Raw genomic sequence first — 20318 nt, 5'->3', positions numbered from 1 at the left:
TCTAGCTACATTTTCATTGTAATTATCATTTAGGCACTTCATTGCTCAGCTGTACATCACCTCAGCTACCTATTTCTGCTACAGGCCTGTAGCACCAAGAAGCTAGTCTTTGTATTTGGCATGTAAAAAACTCAGTGATCTTACACCAGCACAGTAGCTTACATGTGTTTATACAAAGCATGTCTATACAAAGGAATCACCTGCCCATTTAAAGGTTGGACTGTATCTTAGAGGTCTTTTCCAACCTAAACAATTCTATAATTCTTGGATTTACAGTTTGCATTTAATGAGATTTGTGGCTCCACGGTCACCTCAGCTGCAGGGCGAAGCGGCTTTGCAGCTTCTCACAGTGCGTGCACCAAGCTATGCAGACAGCACCCCAGACCCAAAGGCAGGTTTTACCATCAGATGTGGTTTTGCTGCGCAATCCCCTCTGTTGAAGCAGCAGGGGGACTGTTTGCAGACTTGCAGCTCATGGGAATGCCAGTGGTGTGCTCTCCTGTCAGAGGTAGGCTCACAGTTTCCAGCCCACATTCAAATCACTCATTTCTGGGATAACTCATAGTACCACGTGCTGGCTACCTGAGATTGTTGAGTTCTGGTTTTGAAACAAGGAGAGCAGATTTCCTCTCACTTTGGGTTATGGAAAGCTGCATTGTGGATGACACCAGATTTTCCTGTGTTGTCCCTTCCAAAGTCCCGTGTCGCGGTGCCTGTGCTGCGGGGGAGAAGACCTGGATGCAGATGTGGCTTCATTGGCAGGGGAAGGTCCTCACAGTGATGTGGGTGGGAGCCTCAGGGAAGCTGTGTTAGGTGCAGCACGATTTTAGAGCTGACACTCTGTGGGCAGCCTTGAGACGTTTCAGTTCAGAAGATGCAGGTGGCAAAAAAACCCTCAGAGCATGTACCTTCCGCAAGTATGAAACCGTCCGCAGTCCCCCCCTTGCTGTGGCCTTGCAAATCATCCATGTTGATATCTTTTGCTGTGACAATGTGCTGACAACAGAGCTGGGAAAAGGAGAACGGACAAAATCTGATCTTGGTGGGGTTTTGGTTGTGGTTCCCAGGCTCCAGCTTTGGGCTTTCTAATGGAGCAAAGCATGAGCAGCCAGTAGTGTTAGAAAAACAGTTCAAGTTCAAGGACATGTAGGATTGTTTTTCTGAAGACCTTCCTTGAATTTTCCAGGCTCTCTCATCTATGGAAGAATTCAGAAACCTGGATCGGGATATTGAGGGTTCTGCAAAACGGTGGAAGAAGTTTGTTGAATCTGAGTGTCCTGAAAAGGAGAAGTTTCCCCAGGAATGGAAGAACAAGTCAGCTCTGCAGCGCCTGTGCATAATGAGAGCCATCCGACCCGACCGCATGACCTACGCAGTCAGGTAGGGGCGCTTCTTCACTGGCTCTGTAATGCTCTTGCTTATCAGGCAACATTGGGTCAGTGTTTTCTAGGGAACAGGAGTAATTCAGGAATATGTTTGGATTTATTTATTATGGATTATGAGTTCTGCAAAATGGTTTACTATAAAGGGGTCTTTGTTGAATGAGTCATCTCTGAACTCTGCAAGAGTCATTTAATTCATTTAATTGAAATTTCCTGCTTCAGGAGATCTAACCGTGATATTGCCAGTGGTGAGGGAAGCAGTATACCTAGCACTGAGTGAAGAGCAGAAATGCCAAGCCAGCAATGAGCATCATCATACAGGCATAACACATGCACTAGAGTCTTTTCATAATCAGTGCAACTTCTAGAATTCGTTAAGGTCAATATTAGTTACTAGATTGTTTATGACTGTTGTTCCTTAGGTGCAAGAATAAAGTGCAGAAGTAAAGGGAAATCTCATAGAGGTATTTTGTTGGTTTGTTTTTTTTTTCTATAAAATTCAAAATTTATGTGATGCTAGTTCTGAAAGTTGTAGGTGTAAATTATATATTAAAGGTAACTAGGCGAGTCCAAACTTCGTGAACATATGCAAAAGCAATATGCTTGTTCCAGGAGAAACTAAAGTCTTTCACTCCATTAGGACTTGTTTTCTCCTTCTCTGTCCTGGTAGTCTATGATCTGACATTTCTACAAAGCCTCTTACGCCACTGCCTCTCAAATAGTTTATATTGCTCCACCATCTGGCATGTGTGCATATACAGGTGCATGTAGCAGATTGTATTACTCGGTGCATGAGCTACATTTCTGTTTGTGCTTTAAAATGCACAGAAAAATGCAGTCAAGACTTCGAGTGAAGTCTCATTATGGTCAATGTTATTATATTTTATTCAATCAAATGCTATAATTTATCATAATTATGCCATTCTAAACCATCTTCTTTTTCATTAGTTACTCATCTGGGGCTGGACCCTCCATGTGTTCTCTCAGCTGAAAACATTGCTTCTCCTTTTGTTATTTAGCTTGAGTAGAATAAGCTTTTGTCTTTCTGAGCTTTTAAGTGCATATTTTGTTTCAGCAAGTTTAATTTGTTTCTTTCAGTCAAAATAGTGGTACTCTTATAGCTCAAAAATAACTGGAACATAAAGTTTCAATTTCTTTCATACTTCTCTTTTGTGAAAAGGTAAGAGAATCCACATTCTAAACCTTGGCTGGATATTTTTAGAGTTATGTCAAGCTTTTCTGTTTGCACAAGAACTTTTAAATATGGGGTGGTTTTTTTGTTTGTTTCTTACATAGAAGTAGGGTAGAACATAAACACTTTCAGATAGTAACAGTTTACAGTGCCTTCCCCAAGACTTTGTAGATGTTTGTGACTAAAATTCTTCTTGAAATACAACATGGTCAGAAAGTAGTCCCTAATGTCCTAGGAAGAGCTTTTGTTTAGGCAAGCAAACCTTGTATCCCCAAAGCAAATGCAAAATTATTAGTGGTAATAATGACAGTCAAAATGCCTTTGACTTCCTGACTTCTTCTTAAAAGTATCATACTCTGCAAACCTCTCTTCAGCCAGCAGTCTGGCTAAAGCAGATATTGTTCCATTAGTGAGGAAATATGGTGCTCCTAAGAGATTCAACTCTCTAAAAAACACACGTCTATTCATCTGTCCTTTTCATGTCAGTCAGTAACAGCTCGTAGTCTGATGTAGGGAAAGAAAAGAGGTCTTTGGATTGAATTTAATAGTCAGCATCCCTGATAGGTACCACACAGAAGGCTAATAGTCATCTGGCATCCCTTTTTCCTAATCATCTTCAAAATTGTATTGAGTCTGTGACTGTTCAAAGACTGGGGAACCCTTCGAGCAATGTCCTGGGGAGCTGCATACTCTCACCCTGAGGACTTCAGCCTCAACATTCCTGGTTTAGCCAGTAGCACTTCAACATCATGTGTCTTAACAAATTCATTGAGTTTTTGAGAGTTTCTTCTGCAGTGTCGTTGGATACCACTAGTTGTTTTGCAGTTCGCAACTTGCAGATCTTTTCCTTCTATGTATCAGTTAGGATATCTGTAAATCTATTTGCATTAAATTCCTTACTGATGATCAATGAACTTCACTACAAGTATAGTTGTAACCTTCCTATCTCTCTAAGATAGGTGCTTGACAAGAGCTTAAATGCTGTTAAGGAGTGAAGGAAGAATTCAGTAGCCTAAACATAGGTGATTAGGGTCATTTTAGATACCCTAGAATATTCCTACTTCATCTCCAACTGCTGTTCAGAAAGGTGTAAGACCTTTTGTGTCTCATGTCATATGTACCAGCATCATGCAGATGGTCTAGAAAGCTATTTGCTATCTAAAATGAGATGGTTACCATCCTCCCTACACCTTGCATTTACCTGCCTTGAAAGTTAGATTTTTCAGTCACTCTGCTTAGCAGGTCCCTGGGGATATTATTGTAGGGTGTTTTATTCTCTAGGTTTAAGGAGCCATCAGGAGAAACCACTCTTGTCCTGACTCACTCTGCAGAGCATAGGTGAGGTCAGTGCTCTACTGTCCATCACCAAGAACCTTAACTTTCTCAAGAAGGAATTCCAAGTGTAAAGACCTATTTCACACTTCAGTCTTACTGAAGAACATCAGCAAGGGGCTTGTTGCAACACCTTGTGCTACCATGCTTCCACATGCACAATGAGGTTAGATCAGTCCAGCAGCTGGCAGGGTGTAATTTCACAGAATCACAGAATCACGGAATGGGTAAGGTTGGAAGGGACCTCCAGAGATCACCTAGTCCAACCACCCTGCTCAAGCAGGATCACCTAGAGCACATTGAGCAGGATGGCATCCAGGCAGGTTTTGAATATCTCCAAAGAAGGAGATTCCACAGCCTCTCTGGGCAGCCTGTTCCAGTGCTCTGTCACCCAAACCATAAAGAAGTTCTCCCTCATATGGTGATGAAACCTCCTGTGGTTCAATTTATACCCGTTACCCCTTGGCCTATCACTGGCCACCACTGAGAAGAGTTTGGCCCCAGCCTCTTTATGTTGTCCCCTCAGGTATTTGTAGGGATTGATGAGATCCCCTCTCAATCTCCTCTTCTCTAGGCTAAACAGGCCCAGCTCACTTATAGGACAGATGCTCCAATCCCTGAATCATCTTTGTGTCTCTTCGCTGTACTCTCTCTAGATGTTCTACATCCCTCTGGTACCGGGGAGCCCAGAACTGCACACAGTATTCCAGGTGTGGCCTCACCAGGGCTGAGTAGAGGGGAGGATCACCTCTCTCCACCTTCTTTCCGCATTCCTCCTAATGCAGGCTAGGATCCCATTGGCCTTCTTGGCCACAAGGGCACACTGCTGGCTCATGGTTAACTTGCTGTCCACTACTACCCCCAGGTCCCTCTTCTCAGAGCTGCTCTCCAGCAGGTCAGCCCCCAGCCTGTACTGGTGTTTGGGGTTGTTCCCCCCCAGGTGCAGGACCCTGTACTTGCCCATGTCGAACCTCATGAGGTTCCTCTCTGCCCAAATCTCCAGCCTGTCCAGGTCCCTCTGAACAGCCACACAGGCCTCTGGTGTCTCAGCCACTCCTCCCAGCTTTGTGTCATCTGCAAACTTGTGGAGAGTGCACCGTGTCCCTTCATCCAGGTCGTTGATGAATAAGTTCAACAACACTGGACCCAGTACTGACCCCTGGGGGGCACCAATAGCCACTGGCCTCCAACTAGATTTGGCACTGTGAGCGCAACCCTCTGAGCTCTGCCACCCATCCAGTTCTCAATCCAGCCCACTGTCCACTCATGGATCCCAGACTTCTGGAGCTTGCCCAGGAGGATGTCATGGGAGACAGTGTTGAAAGCCTTGCTGAAGTCAAGGTAGACAACATCAACTGTTCTCCCCTCATCCATCCAGTGAATCATCTCATTGCAGAAGGCTATCAGGTTGGTTAAATATTGACTTCCCCTTGAGGAATCTGTTGACTGCACCTGATCCACATGCTTAGAGTTGGCCTCAAGGATGAGCTGCTCCATTACCTTTCCAGGGATAGAGGTAAGGCTGACTGGCCTGTAGTTGCCTTGGTCTTCCTTCTTGAAGACTGGATTAATGTTGGCTTTCTTCCAGTCCTCAGGCACCTCTTCTGTTCTCCAAGACCTTTTAAAGATGATAGAGAGAGGCTCACCAGTTCCCTCAGCACCCTCAGGAGCATCCCATTGGGGCCCATAGATCTGTGGGTGTCTAGCTTGCCTAAATAACCTCTAACCCAATCCTCTTCAACCAGGGGAAAGTCTTCCTCTCTCCAGGTTTTCTCTCGTTTCCAGGCTTGGTAGTACATGGGGGCTAGCCTTAGCAGTGAAGACTGAAGCAAAGAAGGCATTCAGTGACTCCGCCTTCTCTGTATCCGCCGTCACCGAGGCACCCGCCTCATTTAGCAGTGCACCCATATTTTTCTTAGTTTTCCTTTTGTTGCTGATGTATTTGAAGAAGCCCTTCTTGTTATCCTTGATGTCTCTTGCTAAATTTAATTGTAACTGGGCCTTGGCCTTCCTCATTGCATCCCTGTGTTCTCTGACAATGTTCCTATAGTCCATCCAAGGAGTCTGTCTCTTCTTCCACATCATGTACACTTTTTTCTTCTGTTTAAGTTTTCCGAAGAGCTCCATGCCCATCCATGCAGGTCTCCTGCACCCCTGGCTTGACTTCTTTCTTGTAGGAATGCACTGATCCTGAGCTTGGAGGAAGTGGTGCTTGAATGTTAGCCAACTCTCCTGGACCCCCTTTCCCTCTAGGGCCCTGGCCCAGGGGATTCTTCCAATTAGGTCCCTGAAGAGGTCAAAGTTAGCTCTCTTCAAGTCCTTCCCTGAGGGATGGACCTTTGAAACAATGTTGTATGACTGTGGACTCTGGCAACTGGCACCTTCTGCCACGGTTATGGACTTAACTGGACTCCTCAGCTAAAGGATCTCTGTCAGCCATGGCTTCATATAATGCAGAGAAGCTGCAAGCCACTCATATGTCTAAACAGGATGCTTTTTCTTTTCTTCTGGTACTATTTCACAAGTCCTACTGCTTATACTGTGGACCACTCCTATGAATACATTATCTGAAAGACATCAAGGCTTTCATGGAGCCAGGGCCTGATGTAGAACAAGAATGTTGTGACTTTGTATCTCATGGACTTCATTAGATTTTTGTGGACTGAAGCTCTCCAGCAGCTCTTTAGCAAATCTGTGCCCAAACCAGAGAAATCTACTTTTAAGAGGTACCAAACAAATTGGAATTTCTTTCTTTGCAATCCCTTTGGCATTTCTATTCCAGCTGCCTTTCACTAGTCCTTGAAGGAGTCTCTCAGGTCTCTTAGAATTTGGCTGCCTTATTCTGGTATCGTCCCCCAGTTGAAAACTGGTCGATGCTTTTGTTCCTCTTGTACCGAGGTTTTCAAAAGGCCTTAGTCATGCACCTTTGCTATAAAAGCAACTGCTCCTTCCTGGGGTTTGAATATAATGCCTCTTCCTTTGAATCAATGTTCACTGTGTCATCTTTTTATAAAGCAGTGATTTTTGGTAAGCTCACCCCAGGGAAATTCACCCTGAATGTTCTCGATACGCTGCCTGCTGTTCAGGCCGCTCCTGTTTGCTCAGTTGTATTTTTCCTTGTGACTCTCGTGCAGAGGCTCAGCTGCATGTGCTGGATATTCTTAGGGCTCTTCCCTTTTATCCTTCCAGAACAAAGTAATTTTCTAAATCACCCGGACTTTTTGTGGCTTTTGGTGATACATCTGAAGTAATGCTGTTGCCTCTCAAATGCTGTGTGGATTACAAAGTATGCTGCAGTTTTCTATACATTAACTTAACTATTTCTTCTCCCTGTTATATCTGTGTCAGAACCAAGCCAGTACTGAACTGTACTGAACTTCTGCATACAGTGCTGGGTGGGTAGGTCCCACTGTTTGTCCTTATAATTTTGTCGTTTCTCAGATACTTGTGTGCCATGTGTCATTTTACACCTGTTAAAAGTACCAAACGTTGATAGTGAGAGGTCCCAGAGCCCATTCTGCAGACCCTCTCTAAAATGATTTTATACCCATTTTTTTCATGAAGTTTCTCATTTGTTTGAATCAGCAAAATTAAAATGAATTAATTATTTGCAGGGGAATCTTTCTTTCCTGAACAATAGTAGACTAGCAAAATTTCTTTTTCTTTCTGGCAGAGATTTTGTAGAAGAAAAGCTTGGCAGTAAATATGTGGTAGGGAGATCCCTGGATTTTGCAACATCCTTTGAGGAATCAGGACCTGCAACCCCAATGTTTTTTATCCTGTCTCCAGGAGTTGACCCACTGAAGGATGTGGAGAAACAAGGTAAATAAATCATGTCTGTAAGCATACCACAGAATTGTGTTCTATCTTCTCCGTAATTATCTTGGCATGACATTTTATTATTTTTTTTTCTCATCTGTTTGTAGATAATGGAGTAATCTGGTAAAAACAGATAATTGTGAGACAATGTGATTGTTTCTTTTTTCTTTCTTTTTTTCTTTTTTTGTAAATAAAGACTTTTGGATTTTCATCTAAAGTTTAATTTAAACTTGTCTCTTTCCTGCAATGCTGAGATTCCCAGTGTGGTTCACACAGCAACGATCTCTGAGTTGGTCTTGTACACAACCTATAATTTACATCAGAGATATCTAATACGCTGTCAGATAGCTAAAAATAAGCAACAGCTCCTTGTAACATTCTGCTGGTTAGTGGCAGAGTTTCTAGTTTTTAATCCCATCCTTCCTGAGTGGTTTTTGGTGTGGATGTTATGATGTAGTGCTGTCAGCTGGCTTCATAGCCCAAGTGGCATCTCTGAATTGCCTTGTTTGAGAAGCCAGTGATTGCCGTGGAACACCAAGTGCTGTAGTCAGTGCCTGTGCTCTGAAGCTACCAACATACAGAATTTTGCTTCAGGTCTCAGCTCCACTGTGGATGCATTACGGTTTTCAGCCTGAACATGGCAATTACAGTACATCAGGAAATGGGGTCAGCTTCTCACTGGACCACTGCCAAATTGAGGTCACTGCAGTCAGTTCTTTTGAGACTGTTGCAGCAGAGGAGCTCCATCCTTCTGGAGCAGAGGGCCATATACCCTTGGGTATTTCTTTAGGGCTGCTCCGGGTTTCCACTGTGCTCATCGGATGTCTTTTCTCCCTTTCTCCTTTTCCAGTCATGCATTTCTCACATCTCTAAGACCATTGCTCCTGGTCAAGCCCCAGTGCTAACGTACATCTAAACTGTATGAATTACATATCAGATGATCAGTAGAGCTGTTGGCCAGTTTTTAGCAGGCAGGTCTTTAGACTAAACCTCAGCAGGGCTGGCAGCCCCAGCAGAGTCACCAGTAACACAGAACTAAACCATCATTCAGGTGAGAGGTGGCTGACCACTTCATTCTTGAGCTGTGGGTTCATTTTCCTCTCCGTGATGCACATTCTGGGTCCTCCCAAATAATGTCCAAGTCAGTCCCAGGCCAGATGGTGGTATTTGGTCATGGGCAGCTCCTGGGCTTTGCACTGTGTTTTGGTCTCTTTCTGCCCTGGTATCAGGTCTCATTACTGTGAATTGAAGGGGACCCCATGAGGAAGGTGTTGTCTTGTGCCTGTCTTCCCGTTGGAGCCACACTGGTGATCCGGTCTCTCCTGTGATATTTTCTTGTACGGGAGATCGAGCGCTAAAATCCAGCCACAAGTGGTTTAATCGGAATTGTAAAGATATGTGTAGTTGAGTACCTGGGGTTAGTCAGCTAGAAAAGTTACAGCTAGTGTAAGTGAAAAAAATAGACAAACTGAAGCCATTGCTTAAGTGCAGCTACACTAGCCTTCAAGTCTGCCTCGCTGGGGTTTGGTCCATATTCATTTTTCAGTATTTTCTCTGCCCTTCATTAAGTTTTATTGAAGTGCATGTCTGGCTTGATAAGGCTTTTGAGTGGAGGATGACTTCTTCCAGATGCTGCCCTCTCATGGGGCCTTTCCTTTGCAATATGGGGAGGACCCTGAAGCAAACACTGTTGGTCTCGGAAAGCTTCCCGTGTCCCTGCTGAGGACAGCCTACCTGCCCTGTGCCCTCTCCTCTCCCCACCAGCAAGGAGGAAGTCTGGCATCATCTTTCGTGAGGCAGATGGTGAAGGCTCACCGTGTGTCCCTCTGCAGTCCATTCCCATCCATGATGGGGAAATAACAACTGTGTTTTGTTTACATTATTAACCACCTGGTTTAGGGCGGTACCTACCTTCTGTAAATTTGCCCCATCCCTTCTTGAGAGGGTGAGTCCTGAGGGCAGAGTTACTCTGTGAGGAGTGGATCAGCAGCTCTCAAAGTTGGTAGCAACCAGAGATGGTGAGAAAGAAATAGTGGAAGTTCTCAAATATGGGTAATGCTGTGTCCTAGGGGTTTTTCTGTAGTAAGGCTAAGCAGAAAACCTGAGCAACTGGAAGGGTTTGGATGTTTATATATCACCATCTGTTTCCAATCTTGTACCAAGAGCTGCATCCTCAGTCTTGTTAGACAAATCTTTTCCTTGTTTTACTATAAAACTTATCTGCTTTCAGCAGGAATTAAGGGTGCGTGTGCTGTCTGCCTGTAGAGATACGTGTAGTCAACGCCAAGAGATCAGCACATGGGGGCTCCCTGGCTGTGCTGAATGCATCCTGCCACACTGCGTGGTGCCAGCGTGGACGTTTGTGGGGTTGCTTCCCTGCGGGAGCAAAACGCAGTCCTCATCCTCCAAAGGAGGAGCCCAGAGGAGCATCAGGGACAAAATGAAGAAACACTAAATAGCTGCAATCCTTCCTACAGAGCAGCATATTAAAATATATGGTCTTTGGGGTTCCCACCATGCACTGTGTGGGCCCCGGTGCATGAGATGGTCTGCAGTGGTCCTGCAGGTCCTGGAGCACCCTTTCTGATGGGCTCTGCTGCAGCCCGCCAGCCATGGGCCTTCCTACAAGCATAGTGGTACAACTGGTGGCATCTACACACAGCCAAAATCCAAGATGAAAACAGAAGGGTGGCTGATTCCTAAATCTGAGAAACCTGGGAGCCTTGGTCTAGGTCACAAGACTCTCACACAGATTTTGTTTCTGCTGCCTGCTCAAAACCAAAAGGGTTCCTAACCTCACTGCTGGTTTGAGCATGCATTCTCGTGGCACATTTCCCCACTGAACGATATCTTGTTCAAAGACTATTTAATCAGCAGGAAATGATTTTAATTTCTACCACTGTAAAATATGTTTTTATACAAGGTTGCAGGGGAATAGTGTTCTTTAAACAAGAGGCACTTTGTAATAATGTACCTTTGTGTTGATGCTGCTCTGCAATTAAAAGTAGTTTGGAAGAAGCCACTGCTGTTTTCAGTGCTTTGGCAAGGAGTGTGTGAGAGACAAGATAACTCTTGTAAGAAGTGTGATAGCTCTTCTGTGAGGGTTTTTGATAAGGCTGAACTCAGCCAGGCTGCTGCTGCCTGAGCTCAGCTGTGCTGCATGCCATTCCAGTTAAAAAGTGCTGAACATTGCTTTTTTTTTTTTTTTTTTTTTTTTTTTTTTAGGGAAAAAACTTGGTTACACATTTAACAACAGGAATTTCCACAATGTCTCCCTTGGACAAGGTCAAGAGGTAGTTGCTGAACAAGCTCTAGATTTGGCTGCAAAGGAGGGTCACTGGGTCATCCTTCAGGTACGGTGTCTTTGGAAACAGCTCTGCCATCCTCCCGGGTTCCTTGGCACTGTTGGCACTGATCGAATTAACAAGGGCTGGCTATCATGCCAGTCTGGTGGGGGATGGGACAAAGCATTATCTGCATGTTCAAAACTGCCAGTTTCCACCTGTTTCTTGCTGTTATCTATTGTTTTTATCAGACTTTATCTTGGTTCTCTTGCTCTTGAGCCCTCAATGGAGTGTGTAGTTGCAGGGAGTCCTCTGAGAGAAGGTTGTGCTACACCTGACTGTGGTTTTAATTGCTCCACAAATACATTAAGAGCTGTTCCTGAGAGCTGTTAGATGGGTTCTCTTTTGACCGTTCAAAACCTGCAATGTATTTAAATGAGCAAAAAGAACGTGTGCTCTGCCGCAGGAAAGGCAGAGGCTGTCTGCAGTGGAGCTGTTGCCTTATGCATCCCAAAACAGGTAGATGCTTAAAGCCGTCTTCAGAACCTCCGCAAAATGTTGCCAAAGTGTTTTAGGGTGCAAGGGGAGTTCTGTCTCACCACGTGCTCTCTGGAGTCACTTATTCTGTGAGTGCTTTGCGTTTGCTAATATGCAATCAGTGATACCAGCTTTCTTTGCAGGTCTTGGGAATCCCTTTGATTTCCTTGATGTGGATTTTATAAACATTTATTATCACTGAATTGTTTGTATAAGGTTTAGGTTAAGACAATGCTTGAGTCCTGATCTGAGCCTACGGGCCTGATTTTGATTTAAATTAATGCCACTGATATTTTGATCTTTCTTCATGCTCTTGCTGCAAGCTTCCTCCAAGGCAGACAATTCTGAGCTTTTCCAGAGCTCTTAACATAGACAGCTGCAATGCTAGCCTCCGCCTTTGAGATGGTGGTGAAACTAAGCAGCTTTATAAAATGTCTTCCATTCAGTACTGCAAAGTGAACATCTCTTCTCTTCTCTTCTTCTTTCTCTTCTCTTCTCTTCTCTTCTCTTCTCTTCTCTTCTTCTCTTCTCTTCTCTTCTCTTCTCTTCTCTTCTCTTCTCTTCTCTTCTCTTCTCTTCTCTTCTCTTCTCTTCTCTCTCTTCTCTTCTCTTCTCTCTTCTCTTCTCTTCTCTTCTCTTCTCTTCTCTTCTCGTTCTCTTCTCTTCTCTTCTCTCTTCTCTTCTCTTCTCTTCTCTTCTCTTCTCTCTCTTCTCTTCTCTCTCTCTTTCCTCTTCTCTTCTCTCTCTTCTCTTCTCCTTCTCTTCTCTTCTCTTCTTCTCTACTCTCTCTTCTCTTCTCTCTTTTTTCCCCTCTAATGGGGAGTAGTTGCTGTATAGGATCTCTTTTAACGTCAGTGACCATGTCTGTTGATTCAGTGCTAGCAGATGAGTAGTGTGGGCCTCAGTGTTTTTGTTTCACCCATTCACATCTCTGGCAGGCAGAGCAATCAGTAAAAGGTCTCAGTGGACACTGAATGTTCAATCAGAAGAGCTGCAGAAATGAGATTTGTATGAAAGAAGGATTTTGATGGTCGAGCTAACTGGCTTTCCAGCAACACCTGCCAAGTGTGACTATCTCCAGTGGCACAGAGCAGACAGGCTCCCCTGGGAGCTGACAGAAGAGTTTAATGCAGCTGGCTGCTGGCAGGTTTTGAAGCAAACTGCATGAGGCAAACTCAGGGGGCATGGCAGTGGTGGCGAGGACAGGCTGCTGGACGCCAGCGCTGGGTCTCGCTGGGGTCAGTCAGTCACCTGGGATTTTCTCTGCTGTGGTCACAAAACTGATAAAACTTCATACACATAGACATCCTAGTACAATGTTGTGATTGGTTTAGCAGAAAGTAATGTAGACAAGACTGATTCAAAACAGAGATCAGAGCTCTTTCTTCGTGTTCTCGTAGTCACCAACCTTCTGAGCAATCCAGGCAGGGCCCCACGGGGAGGTGGGTGTCGTGCGTTGGTTCACTCTCAGGACAGACTTGGGAACATCAAGCGGGTGTTTGAGGCAGGCAGTACCATTTCTCTCCAGTTTCTGCCTTTGGTGTGTTGGTTAGGCATGTGGAGTGACAACAGGGCAATGGATCTTACCTGTCACACAGAAGGGCCAAGCTGCTCCACTCCAGACTGTGCCACTGTATTTCACTTCACGCCCCCATTTCTTTCCAAGGCTTTGATCTTTATGTAAAATGAGGAGAAGGGAAGGGAGAGCAGGCTGAGGTGCTAAATAGGTATTCCCTAAATTGGGCGGGTTGGTCTCAACTCTTTTGTGGTCAGCAGAAATCCATCTGAAATCAGATGGCCCTCTGGGCAAACTTTTTTGCAAGGTTGAACAAATGTTTTTTTTGAGGCTGAAATGCTGACCACTCCAGATATTGATAAATCAGTATCCAAACTCATCACAGCAGGAATGAATGACAAAGGAGTCTCCTGTTGTTTTAGTCATAGGTGGATCATGGCAAATATTTGCCATATGGCAGTTTATTTGACAAGGTCTTTCCTTCAAGGTTTTTGATGACAGATACCTTACAGACAGCTTCAGGAGTGTTTGTAGATCAGTTACACAGGACCTGGAACGACACAGACAACTCAATATGCAAAAATGCCCCAGAATTTATAAATCATCACAATAATAATAGGAGAGTGGAACAGAGCAGATTTCAAGAGGCAGTCAGGGTAATTTTACCCACGTTAATCAAACTCATTGTTTGGAGGCTGTATGCCACCCACGGGACAGCTACATGCAGGCTTCCCATTTGCTGTTGAGCAGACAAAAAACAGCTGTTAGGTTCACTTCTGCATTTTATTGTCCACTGATCAACTCTTCAGGTAACATGGAGTAAAGCTCCCCTGATAACCACTGAACTTGCTGACTTGTATAAACCCATACACACGCTTTCCAAGACAAACACTTGATATGGTCACCTAAATGGCTTTTACGCATGTAGTTCATTACCGGTCTTTGATTGGAACCAGAAATAATGATAGTCAAGTACTATGAGTAATAAAGAGTCGGGGAATTATGTTTGTGGGAATCAGTTGTTAAGGGACATTGAAACAGTTGGGAAGGCCTTGCTGTTTTGCAGCAGCAGGATAACTGTTCTTACGTCAGGAAGGGCTGCTGATGTGGGGACTGATCCTTTCTGAGTTGTAATGACTGGCCAGTGTTACCCGCTGAAAGGAAACCAGCATCGTAGAAGGCAAATTAAGGAAAGCAGCATCTGTGTTTCTCCTGGGAACCTGAAAGTTTTTCAGCTCACCCTAAAAATAGAGGTTTCCAGGAATGAGTCATTGGACAAGGCAGAACACCAGAAAGCACCAGTCATTCATTCTCATGGAAAGAAGAGTGTTCTCCTGCTGCAGGGCCTGACCGGTGGGGCTTCCTGATTCTCTAGTACCAGCACTGCCCCTGCCTCCCCTGAGCTGCAGCCCCTTGTCGCGGTGCCTACACCAGTATTATTGGGTGGCACAGATGATGAGAGAATCAAGTCCATGGATAAAACTGTTTGCTAAAAACACAGATGGTCCAACTGCAGAATAGGAGACTATCTACAGCAAAAGTGCAGCTGCTGCAGGAGGACATAGGACATGTTACCTGAGGGGCACAGAGAAGAACCCCAGCACAAGCCCAGCAGCTACTCTTTTCTGAGTTGTTTGTTGGCATGGAAGAATCAAGGAAGATCTTTGAGCTCCTCTGAAATCCATTTAATATCAGGTTTAGCATCTGGGTCTCCTTAGAAACAGTTCATAGATTTGTAGGGGTTTAAAACATATTTTTCTGGCCATAATAAGAACACAGGATTTTGATCTGGAACTTTCACCTTAGGCAGGTATACCATCTAACCATAGCATGGCATTGAGCTTCCAATGTTGTCTGTCAAATACAATTTGAAGTGTTCATAAAAATTGGTGGAAAGAAGTTTGCTGTGGAGGTGGGACAACAATGAAACTACACCTGAAAAACTGAAGAAAGTCTTAGATTTTTCTTATTCATTTAGATTTTTGCACAAAATCACATTTTTCTCAAGACTTTTTGTTGCCATAAGAATTTTGGACCTGCCTTTTAGGCAAGCCCTTTTTGTAACCACACTGTGTCAGTCTGTAGTAGAAGATTTAAGGAAAAAGCGTCTTAGCTGAGAAGCTTTCTGAACGCTTGGTGGTGGCTGTAACAGAGCTTACAGAGCATATAAAATGGGGGCTTTTTCATCTGGTGACCCTCCGCAGCAAGTTTCACTACAGAACTGATCTCTGGGGCTGTCAAGCAGCTACACCATACCTGGTTAACGTGTTGCTTGATCATTACAAGATAGAGGCAGCAGCAGAAGTTGATCCTGAAGCAGCAAGAGCAGTTTTTAAGTCTGTATTCAGACTGTGTGGCAAGAGTTGTGGCTGTATGGGTGGGAGAGCTGAGGTGCAGAAGGGAACCTGAGGAGGGTGCACATCTGTTGACTCACCCCACTCCTGAAGGTGTTTAATTCCCATTAGTGGAAATCACGTGCACTAAATATCTCCAGTGCAGACTGAGTGACCATTCCAGAACGTCTTAAAAAAAAAAAAAAAGTAAAGAAACCAAAGCTAGCCCTTGGCCTCTAAGTTTCAGTTTTGACAAGTTGACATCATCTTCTAAGAAAAATCTACCAGAAGCGTCCTGGCCAGCTTTATTGTGCTCTACTTGGGCCATAGCTCTCTGCTAGCGCCCAGCAGGCAGTAGCCAGCAAAGGTTTGGTCTCTTTTTAGCTCGCTAAAGTCTGCTAACAGCAGTTCAAATGGTCTTCATCTCCATGCATAAGAAACTGAGACAAAACAAACAAACAAACAACAAAACAAAACAAAAAGCTTTTAAAGCAGATTTTGTCAAGCATGAAACCCCACTGCTTTGGCATGCTGAAAATCCATGAAGAACATCAGGAAAAAAACAGGTAAATGTGAATAAATGCGCATATTAGTATCTTACCCCTCCACCACCACCTTAATGTTTCTCTTGGGTTGAAAGAAAATGTAAATAGTGTTTGGATTCTTATTAATAAGGTTGTGAGAAATGCAGGTTCTGTCATGTTACAAGCTGTGGGATACTCTTGCAGGTCATTTACTGAGAAAACAGGTTTTCTTTTCAAGAGTTTCCAAATGCTATATATTTCTTTTGCCCTGAGGAGAAAGAAACTCTCTTTTATTCTTACTTTTTAAGATGTGAGATGGAGTTGCATGCAAACGTTCAGGTGATGGAAACCAGCTCATTTCACAAAGGCTTGTGGTGTGTCATTTGGAAGGGAATAGCCAGCTCGGCCAGAGAAAAGCACTTCCCCTCCTGCAGGTTCACACAGGACTTTTCTGAGAGGTGGATGTGCTTACATGGAGCATCTCTTGCAGATTGTGCAGAGACCTGGGCGTCCTGGGCGTCACACAGGAGGCACATTCAAGCAGGAGGAGCTCTGGCAGTTGGACTGAGCATTTGTTTACAGCCTGTCCTCTTGCCTGAGTTTCTCCGAAATACGTGAGGGGTGCCCGGCAGCTGCAGCAGTGTGACCACTGTGCGCAGTGGGGTTCCCAACTAAACTGTGCTGCCACGTGCGGCACCTCCTTGCTGCAGCACTGGGGCTCTTCTGGGCAGAGGGTTGTCACCTCTTGGGCATCCTTCATGTGCATCAATCCCTTGGTTCCTTCATGTTTCCTACCTTCCCAGCTATGTCTTTAGGGCTGGAATGATGGGAAAGCAGCCCACAGTAGGGCATTATCCTTGGAAAGGATGGTGGGGGAGCACAGGCCTGTAGCAGCTTGGTGTTACATGCACAGTTTTACACATACACTAGGTACCACCTTCCTCTCCAAAGCCTTCCATGCATTGGAAGAGGGGTAGCATTCAGTTCTAAAGGGGAGATAGAGCTAATTGTCAGTTTGTTCCTTATGGTAAGTTCTGTGACCTTGGAGGTAGGCAGCAGCCAGGTACCACTGCTAGGAGATAGACCAAGGTCCAGCAGGGCTCTGCCCTCTGCAGCTGACATCTTTCCACCTTGTGGAAAACCCCATGCACAGTTGAACAATCTCCTATCTCCCGTGGTGCAGCTGTGTGGAAGATGAGCCCTGCTGCCAGCAGGCCCAGCATGCAGATCCATGCCATTCCTCTAATGGCATCTTCCAAAGTCACTTGTTGTGACTCTCTGGTCCCTGCTTGGAATATTTTGGCTGAGGGAGTCTCGGTGACAGCTCTCTTCCAGGGTTAAAAGACTTTGTGTCCTTGAGGGCTGGCTGTTCAAAACACCCACGCAAACGTACTTTTCTTGAAAACAAGATTTATTAAAAGTAGGAGGAAAATCAGATCAAAGAGAATAATGTGTTCAACTCAGAGGGCTGGATAATCTGTATCCCAGAATATTTAAACAGTGGTGGAAGAAACTATGAATCCATTGCAAGCTTTTGTAATGAATCTGTCAAATCAGAGGCTGCCATCTGACTAGAAAATAACGGATTATTTAGCATATATTTCTAAAACAGGGAGAAATTACTGGAGCAGACTGGTCTTAACTCAGTAATACACAAAGTTTCAGAACAAACTTTGGAGGGCAAAATAAGTAAGAAATGTAAGTAACAGTAGCAATTGTATTAGGAATTTGCTGAAGATAGATCAGGCCTATCAGATAGTTTGCACTGCAAAGGTTACTGACGTTTTAGAGGAAATAAACGTGCTGGCCCTCCTTGAGCCAGGAAGGTCGAACCGGATTACCTCCAGAGGTCCCTTCCAACCTTGTTCTGTGATTCTCTGAAATGCAGCAGCTCCGATTAATGAGAGCTGTAGTAAGGCTGCAGGTGCCACACAGGAGTGTATCAGCGAAGCTGTAGAAGTTAAATGTTGCCAGCAGAACTCCTAAAGAATAGTCAAGGGACTAGTCTCACTTAAGACATTGCCTTGGCTCAAAAAAAAAAGAATGTGTTAACGGCTTTGCACTGGTATATTATTAAGAGAAGTATTGTCAATACAAATAAAGATTGAAATGTGATACAGGACAACTGGGGCAGACTATAGGCCTGGAGTAGTCCAAATAGGGTGAAATTTAGTAGAACAGAACAAAGTTGTGTGCTCAGGACTAATAGCAAAGGGAAAAAGAGCTGCTTCAGGTAGGAGAAATCCCTGCCGTGAAAACAGCAGGTAGGAACTGAAGTGGAAACTTCTCCTGCTGTCTGAGCAGTGAAGGCCCCTACAGTCTCCCCACAGGTGTGGTAGCAAAGCCTTAACTGTTCTCAAGAGGGTGTTTAGTAAGTTTACTGGGGGTCTTGGCATGGATGTTGTATGTCTGATTTCCTGTCTTCCCTGCTGTCCTGATGTGGTAGGCCCTTAACATCGTAGTGTCACTGCTCATCCTAGTGACTGATGAAGGTAGGTGACACCAGAGAGGGAATTCATGGCAGGTCATGAATTTATTATGCCCCCACTAGGTGGGTGTGGTGTAATGACCACTCGGAGAGCAGGGTTCTTTCAGGATCAGTAACTGCTACTCCTTTACTGATGACATAACATCAGCTCTCTTACTGAGGCCTAACTTCATCCCTCATATTGAGGGCATATCTTCATTCTTCCTTGTTGCATCCCCATCTTGAGGACAGGCTCCCTTCTTATACTGTTCTCCCCACAGCAGTCCTTTCCCACTAACTATTCATTGGTCAACAACTTTGCCCAGCAGCCGCAAACACCCAGCAACTTCCATGCCTTAAAGGCTGGAGAACAAGCAACCCGAGATGGCTTTCCTGAATCACCAGTTCTTTGGAATCACCCTTCTTTGTTCCCTCCAAACTCTTTACATTCCTGATGGCCTCATCGTTAGAGAGTCTGATGTTATCACCAACCATGGGGCTTGTCGACCCCCATGGCCGCACTCCCACAGGTGGGGGCATAATAAGCCTGTTTCTATATAATGAGCCTGTTGTAAGCAGAGTTCCTGTCAATAGTAGTGGGCACCTGAGGAGCGATTATTCTAACCTGCCTTCCACGCCGGTCCTAGGTAGAAGTATCTTCTGTTCTCTCTAGGGTGGAAGAGAACACTTTAGGAAGCTGAGATGCTCCTCGGGGGGGGTTTCAGCCACCCTAATAACTGCTGGAAGGGCCACACAGCAGGGCACAGGCAAACCAGGAGGATTATGGAGTGCTTTGGTGAAAATATCCTCACGGAGGTGACTGAGGTGCTGTTGAAGGGAGGTTCTTTGTTGGACCTGATGGTCACAGACAAGGAAAAGTGATTGGGGTTGTGAAGGTCAGGTCTCTGGTGCATGCAGTCTCATTTGTGTAGGGAGAAAAGAGCTTTGCACATCAAGGAGCACTAAGTATGTGCTGGCATGAGCTGTGTCTGCTGGGTTTCCTTCTCTAGCCCTGTTTTGAAGCTTTTTGTAGGGCAGTGACCATCAAAATCACCAAATGATGTTTTTCAGCCTAATGGCAAAGAAACAGTGAATTTGTTTACATGTTTACAGCTGTAGATCTGAATGAAATGATGCAGGGAAGAATTCAGACATTAGATATTCCCAATTTAATTGTAGTCTTCATCCATTAGCCAAAATGTCATTTCCCTCTCTTTGCAATCATGTTAATTTAATTCTTGAGTATCTTTCCATTTTCATAGGTTGTTGCTTCACTGAGTCAGCTTCATGTACTAAATTGAATAATAGTGAGCTCCTAGAGCAAAACCGTATGAGATCCAGACGTTGGCAGAGCACTCCTTACTGCATCATAAACACAATGGAGCCTTTTTCTGTGCACTTCACCACCAAACTTAGCTGCAAGCAAGAGAGATATACTGTCCTATAAGAGACATATTGTCCATTCTAGGCTCACAAAAGCATTTGGCACTAAGCCTCTGCTTCAGTAAAGAAAAAGACTACTTTTCCTTCCAGCCACAGTATCTTTTCATTCCTAGGTGTACATGAAAGAAGAAATACCCATTTTTCTTTGCTGTGCATTCCACCTGCTCATCACTACATATCTTTAAATCTTTTATCTTATCAAATGAATTTTGGTGAGATAACCTCCAGCACTGTCTTTAAAACTTTGGGGAATCGAGATCAGTCCAGATTTTCTGTAGTTCATGCTCACTTGCTCCCAGGCTTGGCAAATCCCAGCAGTCTCTCCTGCCACTAATGCCTGTATTTGGGTTGAAGTCCAGACCTGAGTTCTGGACTGTGGGGTTCAAGCAAAGACTGAAGCATTGGAGTGGCTGGAAGAGACGTGAGGACAAACTCAAATGCCTTCTCAAGCCTTAAATTGTGCCACATTCTTTCAAAATACAAGCGGAT

General features: G+C 44.5%; 1 protein-coding gene across 6 annotated transcripts in view; it reads left to right on the top strand.

Moving 5' to 3' along the window:
• Window positions 1-20318, top strand: part of DNAH9 (dynein axonemal heavy chain 9) — a 210146-nt gene that overhangs the window by 146882 nt on the left and 42946 nt on the right. For 5 of the 6 annotated variants that reach the window (XM_080560625.1, XM_080560623.1, XM_080560622.1 and 2 more), the window contains 3 exons: window positions 1187-1380; window positions 7580-7728; window positions 10951-11078. In XM_080560625.1, coding sequence (XP_080416751.1) covers window positions 1187-1380; window positions 7580-7728; window positions 10951-11078 — 471 coding nt within the window. The remainder of the gene's footprint in view (window positions 1-1186; window positions 1381-7579; window positions 7729-10950; window positions 11079-20318) is intronic. The other variant, XM_080560627.1, reaches the window with a different exon arrangement.

The sequence above is a fragment of the Anser brachyrhynchus genome (genome assembly GCF_964034855.1).
Source record: "Anser brachyrhynchus genome assembly, chromosome: 18".
In the NCBI taxonomy this organism is placed as follows: Eukaryota; Metazoa; Chordata; class Aves; order Anseriformes; family Anatidae; genus Anser; species Anser brachyrhynchus.
The sequence above is the reverse complement of the archived record's forward strand: the minus strand, read 5'-3'. Positions and strand labels throughout refer to the sequence as shown.